The following is an 11,895-nucleotide window of genomic DNA, read 5'->3' on the forward strand; positions in this document are numbered from 1 at the left end:
TTAATATATACTATTTGGGGTTTTTTTTTTATTATTTATAAATAGTTTATCAACTACCATGCAGAAATTGAAAGCATATTAAATTTAAATGGACCGAATAATTTTCCATCATGTCATTATCAAGTAGGAAGGCATGACCCAATCTCTAACGAACACACACACACACACACACACACACACACACACACACACACACAAAGGAAAAGAAAAAAGTATGAAGGCATGATCCGCATATTCTTTCTATCTACATTATTATATGATAATGAGAGGGAAGGATGGACTAGAGGGTTGGCAAGAATGGAGAATTTATGGGTTGGTTGTAATAAGTAAACTTATTATTTAATAGGTTTTATGGTAATTAATGACTTTTTTATTAAAAATTATTAAAAACGTTACCAATCGTTAATTTTTAACGATAATTTAAAAATTTTGTTACAAAAAATGTCACTAATTATAAGTTTTAGTGATAGTTTAAAAAAATCATCACAAAAAAAGGTCACTAATTTTCAACTTTCAGCTACAATTTGAAAAATTCGTCACAAAAAAGTCACTAATTGTAAGTTTTAGCAACAATTTATAAAAATCATGACAAAAAAAGTCACTAATTGTTAATTTTCAACGACATATGCAAAAAATCATCACAAAAAATTATTTTTACCGATGATTTTATTAGGACTTATTTTCAATAGGACTTGATGAAAATTAAATTTAACTATTAGAACCTATTGGTAATTTACAACCGTAATAATCCCTAAAGTCTTTAAAAAAAAAAAAAAAAAACTCATTAAATGACCAAATAATTTTCCATAATGTCAATATCAAGTACTAACAAATCATCCGTGCTATGCACGAGATTGGATTTAAAAAAATTATTTATGATTATGTCAAACATATTTTAAAATTATATACGTAATTTTGAAAAACACAATGGGTTAAAAATCCAATCACAAATTAAGTCAATTGATAGTTAAAAAACATAATCATTTTTTTTTCAAAAAACACAGTGAGTTAAAAAATTCAATTACAATTTTTTTTTGTTAGACAAAATACAATCTAATCATTATAAATAGTGGGCACTTTATGTGAACTTAATAAATACAATCTAATTTTTTGTTTCAAAAAACATAGAGATTGTCACAACCCAAACAATTTTTTTTTCTCATCATGTGATCGAAATGGAGTGTAAAAAAAAAAACACAATTAGTTGAAAAATATAATCATTGTGTGATCAAAACGGAGCGTAAAAAAACACAATCACATTTTTGCTCGTAATATATATATATATATATATATAAAGCAATGAAGTCAATTGATAGTTAAAAACATAATCATTTTTTTTTTCAAAAAACACACAATTACAAATTTCTTTTTGCTAGACAAAATACAATCTCATCATCATCAATAGTGGATATTTTATGTGAACCTGATGAATACAATCCAATTTTTTTTATAAAAAAAAAAAAAAAAAACAGAGATTGTCACAACTCAAACAAAATTTTTTTTCCTCATCATGTGATCAAAATGGAGTGTAAAAAAACACAATCCATTAAAAAATAAAATCGCCGTGTGATGAAAACGGAGTGTAAAAAAATACAATCACATTTTTGTTCATAATAAAAAGAAAAACAATGAAGTCAATTGATAGTTGAAAAACACAATCATTTTAAAAAAACACAATGAGTTAAAAATCTAATCACAAATTAATTATAATTTTTTTTTCTCACCATGTAATTAAAATGGAGTGTAAAGAAACACAATCAATTTAAAAATACAATCATCGTGTGATCAAAACGGAGTGTAAAAAACCACAATCACATTTTTACTCATAATAATAATAAAAAAAATAATGAAGTCAATTAATAGTTAAAAAACAGAATCATTTTTTTTTTGTTCAAAAAATACAGTGAATTAAAATCCAATCACAAATTAAGTCAATTGATATTTAAAAATACGGTCATTTTTTTTTTTTTTGTCAAAAAACACAATGAGTTAAAAAACTCAATCACAATTTTTTTTCCTCGTCATATGATTAAAATGGGACGTAAAAAAACACAATTAATTTAAAAATACAATCACCGTGTGATCAAAATGTGGTGTAAAAAATTACAATCACATTTTTACTTATAATAAAAAATAAATGAAAAAAAAAGGAACTATTAAAAGAATAAATGAAAAAATTACTTACATGCTTTCAATTGAAGATCGTTACTGTGGGGGCATCAGGGTGTGGAGGGGTCAGTTTATAGAGGTGAATAAAAAAATATAATATGCAATGATACGGGGAGATGTCAAAGAGATTGAAATTGAATGATGCGATGGTAGGATTTAGGGTTTTTAAATTTTAAAAAGGCTGAAAATGAACGGTGGGTAGGAGATTTTTTTTTTTTTAATTTGAAAATTAGAAAATAAATATTAGAATATTAGAGCTTTCATAAAATTTATGGGTTAGAAACCTATTTTTCTTGTATAATATATAGATGAAGGCATGCCCAATCTATAAAAAATAAAAAATAAAATAAAAAAGGGTATGAAGGCATGACGCGCATATTCTTTCTATCTACATTATTATATGATAATACGACGGAAGGATGGACTAGAGGGTTGGCAAGAATGACGGTAATCCCTAAAGTCTTTAAAAAAAAAAAAAAAAAAAAAAAAAAAAAAAAAAAAAAAAAAAAAAACTCATTAAATATAACAGTATTAATTATAAACATTGTTAAATTATATAGATTTGTTAAGTTATTTTTATTTTTATTTTTATTTTAATACTTGTCTCCTAGATTTTTTTTATTATAAAAATGTAAAATTATTTAACCACTTATTTTTTTGACAACATTTCATTCGATACTTTATATTTTTTGATATTGCCAAAATAGTAAAATAGAGAACATACTGCACTAAAATTAAATGACTTGTTTTGATAAAAAAAAAATAATAATAAATTAAATGACTTGCTCATAATCTATTTATCGTCAATTAAATAATTTCATTTATTTTTTATTATAAAAGTAATTATATATTCTTATCCAATCATATATCTCACTCAAAAATATAATACAGATACTTTTATGATGAGTGCTGCTATTTACCCTTATCCCTTTTCTTAAAACCCCTCATATCTTTTATTTTGATTGGTGCTATTAGCATTCCATGTATTATTTTGGACCTCCTATTTCTTTGAATCATCCATTTCTTTGAAACCTCACTTATAAATATTGAAACCCTTAAAATTTATTTTCTCCTCTCAAATAATACCAAAATTATAAACATTCCACCCATTTAATTGAATGCACACCCCCCACACCCCAAAAAACATCTCTTCCAAAAACCCTAACAAAACCCACGAATAAGAAGAAGAACCAAGTGTGATTACTGTCTCTCTCTCTCTCTCTCTCTCTCTCTCTCTCTCTCTACCGCCTCATCATTTTTTTCGGTGATTAATGTTCGGTTATCGGTTCCTGAACAAATAATAAATGTTCGGTTACCGATTCCCGAACAAATAAACAATGTTTGGGCCTGCGTTTTCGAATTTTGGTCATATGTTCGGGAGTTCAATCTCGAAAAAATGACGAACAGATTTTATTATTTTTGTCATTTTTTTTAAAGAAACTTACCCTTACAAAACCAATCTCCTCTGAGCTAAGAACATCATAAAAGTTATGAACTTTCTCTGAACTTTTATTGTTGTACTCCTTTCGTCTCATGGAGTTGTGATTGCCGAAAAAACTTTTACTCATTATCATTGCCGAAGAAGTGTGGGTAATCAAATGGTTGCTACCGTTATCGTCGGAATATTAATAATCGCCAAAGGATTTTCAAGGTTTTGAGGGTGGGTAAGTTTTGAAGGTGAGATTTGGGGAAGATGAATGGATGGTGATGAAGGTGAGTGCTCTCATAAACCCTAATTCATAACGTAGTGGTGCATGGGTTTAATTGTGAGATGGGGTGTCCCAAAATTAATGATGTCCTTTTTAGTAATTTTATTTGAGGATATTATTGTAATAAAAAAAAAACTACAAATTGAGGGGTCCAAAATAATTCATGGGGTGCTAATAGCAGCACTCTTTATTTTTTTTAATTTCAATTTTGTCCAAACATAAAATTCTATTTTTACCATCATCCTTAACCTTCTAACCCTAATTTCACAAACCATAACCCTAATCCCACCAACCATCTCCATCACCTCCGGTCATCGTTCCCCACTCATGTCCACAACCTCCACTGCCATTACCAACATCATCACTAGCCACCAACACCCTCACTTACCAACCACCACCCCAATACCCTCACTCATCGCCAATACCCATTTGAAAATTTCAAAAAATAAAAATAAAAAATCCAAGAACAATTGATACCCATCTCACAAATCCATTAGAAAAACAAAACAATTGAAGATTTGTATCAATACCCATTTCTTTGTTTGTAACGAAAATGACCGATATAGTGCTTTCAAAGCTCTCCGAGGACGTTGTTCTCAACATTTTCTTCAAACTCGAAGACGATCCTCAAAATTGGGCTAAACTCGCTTGCATTTGCACCGAATTCTCTTCTCTCATTCGGTTTGGTAGTTTAGGCCTGAACAACCACCATTTGTTCGATGGTCCTCAACTGAACTACCACAATTTGTTCGGTGTTCTGCACCCAAACCTCCACCATTTGTTCGGTACTGGTTTTCTGAACCAGGCAGGACGATTTCAAATGAAGAGTAATCAAACACGAGCATGGTGAGGAAGGGCTCTAAGGTTGTTTTGTGGGTGGCGGCATTGGTGAATGACTGAGAGGGAGGATTACCGATGGAAGAAGATGAAAGAAGAGGGAGCTAAGGAGGTAGGTTGTTAGAGAATAAGAGTCGCAGGTGAGGAATGAGGGCTCAGAAAGGGTCTCCAATGAAAAAGAAGGGTTGTGGAAGGGTTGCGGAAAGGTTGCCTTAGAGAGATGGGTTGCCGGAGTTGGGGGTGGGGCTGCCGGTTGAAAAGTAGGGTGAGGGTTTAGAAAGTATATTTGGGATTATAGTAGCGGTCCAAAGAAAAATAAGAAAATGAGCAATTTTAGTGGTAGTGTTTCAAAGAAGTAGGGGTCCTAAGAGAAAGGTAAAGGCATTTAGTAACACTCTTTATGATATATCATTCAATCATATTCAATTTCATGATATTACTTATCCTTTTTTAATTCTAATTACAATTTCATAATATTGAATGGACAGAGGCTTCTCTTTAATCCTAGTATAGTGGTGCTACATGCACCAATTAATGTACACACTAGTATACCAACTAGTGTTATGCCATTATTACTGACCCCACCTATTATACAAATTACAAATACTCAAAACTTCTAAAATTATGCCACATCATCTGTTAGTATACTAGTTAGTACATTAATTGGTACATATAACATTATTCATTCTAGTAAAGACTGGCTGGATGATGTTGTTTTGGAGTGTAGGGCTTATTAGGAATATCATTTCCACTAGCTATTCCGTTTATTTTTTAGTTTGTTATGCGCTGATCATTTTAAAAATAAAAAAATAAAAAAAATCATAGTGATCCTATAACTGTAGCCTGATGATTTCACCATCTTTATTATTTAGTTTTTCTTTTTTTAAAAAAGAAAAAACACATGATTTAATAATAGGGCTCTTCGTTCAAAAGTCCAAATTTTGATTATCATTATTCAAAAGTCCAAACTCAAAAGAGTTATGTTAGGGACCCCAAATAAACTATCAAATTTTCTACCAAACCTCTCAAATGGGTGTGGGATCTACATACATATGGTTTGTGTGGGTCCTACACTCATGTGAGAGGTTTGATAGAAAATTTGATAATTTAGTTAGGATCCCTAACATTTTTCAACTAAAAAACGGTGTTGTCCATAAGGGCATGCTCAAACAAAATGATCAATCTACCCACATAAATTGAGTTTAGATTCTCGGCCGCACTTCCCTGCGGCCCTCCCCACCGCCCTCCAAAACGATGTCGTTTTGGATAATTTTTTTTTCCTTTCTTATTTTGTTTTTTCCTTTTCGTTTTTGAACCCTAGCCTCTGAGACAGACGAACAGAGAGGCGACGATTTCGATGAGAGAAAGAGGTGACAAACGGAGAAGTGACGGAGGCAAGGCAAGGCGAGGTGAGGTGATGAAGGAGACGAACGGAGAGGCGACAGAGGCAAGGCGAGGTGAGGAGAGGAGAGGAGAGGCAGTGGTGAGGCGACTGGAGGCGGCGAGAGACTAACAGAGAGAGGCGGCGAGAGACGAGCAGAGATGGCAATGAACGCGAGGCGGTGACGAGGTCCGTTTCTCTCCCTTTGGTCTTCATTATAATTTGCCTCACTTTGTTCTTCATTTTATTGTTTGTTTTAGAGAGTAAAAATGATAGAATGTGATCCCTATCCTCTTTCTCTACCTCTGCTTTGATTATTTAAAAAAAAAAAATTATGACATTCACACTCTACTTTGAATTTCACACACTATTTTTTTTTTTTTCTTTTGAAGATTAAAGATATAAAATGTGAATATTATTACTCTAAAAAAACATCTCTTTACTGCTATTTTTTTGATAGGAAGCTACTGCCTTGTTTATTAATACTATTTGATTGTTAATCATTGAAATAGTGAGATCAGTAATGTCAACATTTCTATGGTAATGTAATGCCAATTCTATGCTCATAGGGACAAAGGATGAAGTGTGGAAAGATCAAATAACTAAAAGAAAAAATGCATTAAAAGAGTCGTTGAAATAATGAGAACTGAGAAGAGAATACAAGAGAAGAGAGGGTTTTGAAGATTAAAGATATAAAATGTGAATATTATTACTCTAGATTAAAGAGATTACAGAAATGAGTAAAATATTAAAGATATCTGATCTTTCCACACTTCAATGATCAGAAGATTAAAGATAAAATATTTTACTCATATCTGTAAAGAGAATTATCTTTAAATATCTTCAATGATGCCTTGTTAGTTATTGAAGATTAAATAGAATTATTTCTCATTTCTGTAATCTTTATTCTCTTTAAAGATCATTTCTGTGATATTTATCTTTAATCTTCAATGATCTTCAATGATTAGATATCTTTAATCTTCTCTTTACTCATTTCTGTATTCTCTTTAATCTTCTCTTTAGAGAATACAAAAGAAGAGAGGGTTTTGGGGATGGCATGCGCTTTTTTGGTATGAAGGAGAAAGTCTGGATTGGCCCATGTGCTTGAATTTATCCACTTTGATATTTTACTCTTTACTTTTATTTTTCCCTATTTTTTCGCTAACTAAACAGGGCATTAGGATAAATCCATAACCCATATCTTTGTGTTTGTTGTCTGGGGCTCAAATATGACATCAAATGTGTTTGTTTTTGGCTAATTATTTGTTTGCAAGTTGTTGGCAAATAAATGACACTAGATTATATATTACTATTGGTTAAATTGTGGCAATATATATATACAACAGTTACATCTGAATTGGTTTATACCAGGCTCTTTCAAATGTAGCAAATGATGTAACTCATAAGACTTATATTTTGTTACAAATTCATAGAAATAAGAAAATTGGTTAAATAATTGATAGAGGAGACTTGTAGATTGTGTACCTCATTACAATTTGGCTCTATATTTTTGCAAATGTCAACTTCAAGTGTTAATGGCAGTACCTCAAATCAATTGACATATTACAACAAAAATTGTCCTAAATGTCGTAAAAAAGCAACTATTCAAATTTCCGAGACGGAGCGAACAAAAACAAATTATTTTATTATTGTCATGATTGCGGTGGTTTTATTGGATGGTGCTTGCCTACAAATTCACAATGTAGAGGTGAAGGAGAAATGCAAATGGAAAATATGCCAACTATCACCGAACAGCTACGATTTATGAGCGAACAACTTCGATTTCAAAGCAAACAACTTCAATTTCAGAGTGCGAAGATGCTTAAATTGGAAACAGACATAAATCAAAGTTGGTGTCGTATTTATGGGTTCTTCATCTTTCTTGTAATTGGTATTGTATTAGTTATGAAGATATAACAATATATATGCAAGTTAGAAATAGAAGTAATGTATTTCTCTTTGTTTATGCATGTAATGTATATATTGTGAGAATGTTTCTATTTAGAGCAAGTAATGTTGTGAGTATGTCGCTATTTAATTTTGCCACATTTGAAGTGTCATAATATTAACACTGAGAACCTATTGTGCAACGTGTTGAATTGATGGGAAAGAAACAGAGTGAGATACATTAGAAATTTGGAAATAATTATGTAATGGGCTGTCTAACAACTCCACCAGCTGCCACAAAAACAGTGAGATACATTAGAAATTTGAACACTAGTAAAATATAGCCACAGAAAATAATATTTTAGTTAAAATATGGGTAAGAGACAAAAATTGTTTTGGTGTAAATCTCTGCCACTTGCTTTAACATCAAAGTTGGAATTGAAACCCTTGGCAATTTTTGGGACAAATTATACTCGGCTTCCAATTCTTTATACCTCTTCTCATAGAGCACCCTCTCAAAATGCATGAAAAATTCCATCAAGCTATGATTACAATTGAGATAATCCTTCAAAAATGCATTGAAGGATTCACTTAGTTGAGTAGTACTCATTCCAGCTGCCTAAGAATTGATAATATATGGGCATCCCCATTTCTTATTCACACCAAAAGACTATTCCAACCAATGATTGTTGTGTACATCATACATATCAAGCATTTGGTCCCATTGTATTATGAATTCTTCTTCATCATCAATGTCATGCATAAATTTTGAAAACACACCCTTCATCCCTACATCTTCGAAAAGAGAACGTATATACTTGACAGCATTTTGCGTCAAATGCCATGTGCAAAGTCGGTGGTTTGTTTTAGGCATGACAATTGGAATAGCCTTAGCCACCGCAGCATCTTGATCTGTGAAAATAGTTTTCGAAGCTTTGTTTGACATTGCCTCTAAAAATATCTGAAACAACCATGTGAATGATTTGGCAGTCTCATCATACATCAATGCTGCACCGAATATAATTGTCTCTCGATGATGATTAAATCCAACAAAGGTTCTAAAAGGTCTATGCTCATTATTTAATTTGTAGGTAGTGTCAAAGGTCACTACATCACCAAATTGAGCATAGTCCATTATCGTTTGAGCATCGGCCCAAAAGATATTACTTATCTGCTCTTAACAATCTAATTGGACTGCATAATAAAAGGATGGATTTTCCACAATTTTCTTACGAAAGTACTGCAACACACTACTCGCTTCTCCATATTCCAAGTCTTTTTGTCTCTTCGATCTCAAGTAATTTTTTTGGTCCAATTTTGTGAAGCCAAGTGATACTCTTCCACCAAATTCCCTACCAAATAGCTCATAAGTAGACCTAAGAGGAATTCTAGATTCTGAAGCCAATTCTACTTCAATTGCTTGGGTGGTAGATATTTTTCTTTAGGATGGCAACATATGAATGCACTCTTGAGGCACAAGGTCATGATTATGATGTTCAACAAAATCAATTGCAACATATTTTCCTAAATTTCTATCTAACTTGATACTAAATCGGGCACCACAACCACATCTCACCTCTTGTCTCAAAAATTTTACTAGTGGATCTCGCTTGTCAATGCCCCGAGTTCCCTCTTTGTAACATACAAAAGTCCGTGAAGTTATTTCCTTAGTCTGTTTGTTCTTGTGTGCATATGCTTTCCTAATACTAAAGCCCACCTTTCCGCTATAGGTATTGTAAAAGTGATATGCAGCTTGTTCAGAGTCAAATGACATGCCCAATTTCGGCTTCCAACCACAATTGGCCAACTCATCAACAACATTATTTTCTTCCATTGCCTGCAATTCAATTTATAGGTGCAATGAAACAATTTATATACTTGAAAACAATTCACTATGACAACTTCATATATACCAAATAAATATAAAAACTAATCTATTTTTTTTTTTGGACAGGTATGACAGTGTTTAATTTTCTACCTCTGCGTTTCTAATTTAATAAAGTACCTTTGTGTTTCTAGTTTAATTACATCAGCAATTTATCAAAATATACCAACTTTCTAATGATGCATGGACATGGGTTTGAAAAAAACCTAATATTTTATGACCAAATGTCGGCTTGATTTGATTTTGATGGCCATGGTCATGCCTTGGCAGCAAGCTTAGGAATAGGCAGCACCACTGACTTAGTTTATGGGTCAATTTTAACATGCTGAAAGATGTAGCATTGACCCATATAAGGTGGAGTTTCAAAATTTTAGTTTCATAGACCATTTAAAGAAATGAATTAATCTAATTGACTTGAACATACTGGATGTTTTCTGCCAGTTTATCAAAGGCTTTGAACTACACAAAATGAGATGTGATGTCATAACGATAGATTTAAATGATAGGAACAACCTATTGCCATATCAGTTTGCAAATTAATTTTGTTGGTATAGCATTACTAAATGTTTTATATAGGGAAAAAAAATAGAATTTTAGCTTCAGAAGCAGATAAGCATTGAGTAGGGGGTTTAAATTAACACCCTTTCTAAATATAATTAACACCCTTAAATGAGTTTTCAACATATCATTAAACCCATTTCATCAAACACTGTGCATATCAGCAACAAATCATATATATCATCAAACCTATTTCAAAATGCTCGTTTCATTAAAAAGAAACAAAAGAACTGTATAAAACAATTATATATACATATATATCTACATAGCGGTGGAGAAATGAAACAGAGACTGAAATGGACCTCGTCATGGCTGCAATGTCGCTTTGTCGCCGTTGCACCGCCGGACTCTCGTCTCTCCGCCATCCTCTGTCATTCACCATCGCGTCCCTCCATCATCTCTTTCAGTTCGTTTCTCTCTCTGTCTTCGCAGATCGTCTCTCCGTCTTTGCCGATCGTCTCTCCGTTCGCAGATCGTCTCTTCATTTTTGCCAATCGTCTCTCCATCTTTGCCGATTGTCTCCACCTCTCTTCTCTATTAGGACTAGATAAAAGTGAAAAGAAAAATAGGGAAACTCATATTTTGGGGGGGAAAAAAACCCACTAAACAAAATGACGTCATTTTGGTGAGCGCGGCAGGGAGGGTCGCAGGGAAGTACGGTCGAGGATCCGAACTCCATATACATTTATATTTCCCTCTCTCTCATCAGCCCCATTTCCTAAACCCTACACCCTACTCTCTCTCTCTCTCTCTCTTTTTGTCTCTCTCTTTTACACTTCCATTGTAGCCTCCTCGCCGTTACTGTTTCATCGTTTTTGCCACCTTTTCGTCGTCGCCTTCGTCTCTACCACTTTTATTCCATTACCCGCACCATCGTTGTCACCTGTTACTCGTCAGACTCTGGTAACTTTGACACGCATCGGAGTGAGGTAGCGGACAGAGGTGACAGATTCGGTGAATAGGTAAAAAATGACGACAATCTAAGTTATGGATCCTAATCACTGATCGAGTCACTCCCTCACCGTCGCGATTCCGTTCTTCAGTCCTCAGTTCGCCAGATTCAACAACAAACCTCCAAGAAATATGAGCAACTCATCGATTTAGTCAAGAAGAAGCAGATTTGTCGTCTATCGACGACCTTTGACTCATTCTCATCTTCTTCCCTAAAGATTTGATGGTACGATCAGTTCCTTCTCCGTTGTCCACTACCGCCGAAGGCCTGATGAACACGAGAATATATATATACGGACGACAGAGGATGAAGAACAAATCATTTGCAACAAATCCAATTCAATAGTCAATCAATTGCAACAAATCACTTAACAACATGATGAACACAAGAATATATATACAGACTCGCTAGAGATTTTTCTTGGCTAGGGCTTAGGCTAGGGTTTTCATGTTCACAAACATGGTTTGGTTATGGTTGATGATTGTGATTGTGGAGTTTTAGTTTTTTGATGATGATT

At 32.9% G+C, this 11,895-nt stretch overlaps 1 protein-coding gene across 1 annotated transcript; it reads right to left on the bottom strand.

The window, feature by feature from the left end:
* Positions 1–9,424: 9,424 nt before the first annotated feature.
* LOC145813825 (protein FAR1-RELATED SEQUENCE 5-like) lies at positions 9,425–10,808 on the bottom strand. Its single transcript, XM_082909941.1, has 2 exons — positions 10,692–10,808; positions 9,425–9,820 (listed from the first exon to the last, which is right to left on the bottom strand). The coding sequence occupies exons 1-2, from the start codon at positions 10,806–10,808 to the stop codon at positions 9,425–9,427; spliced, it is 513 nt and encodes a 170-aa protein (XP_082766067.1).
* Positions 10,809–11,895: the final 1,087 nt, after the last annotated feature.

The sequence above is a fragment of the Camellia sinensis genome, chromosome 2 (genome assembly GCF_055761805.1).
Source record: "Camellia sinensis isolate YWXY chromosome 2, ASM5576180v1, whole genome shotgun sequence".
Taxonomy (NCBI): Eukaryota; Viridiplantae; Streptophyta; class Magnoliopsida; order Ericales; family Theaceae; genus Camellia; species Camellia sinensis.

Bases quoted from the DNA above. Each gene is read 5' to 3' on its own strand.
- LOC145813825 (XM_082909941.1), bottom strand. From the start codon at position 10,808: ATGGTGAATGACAGAGGATGGCGGAGAGACGAGAGTCCGGCGGTGCAA. The intron at 9,821-10,691 runs GTAGATATATAT...ATTGAATTGCAG, and splicing joins TTTCATTTCTCCACCGCTAT to GCAATGGAAGAAAATAATGT.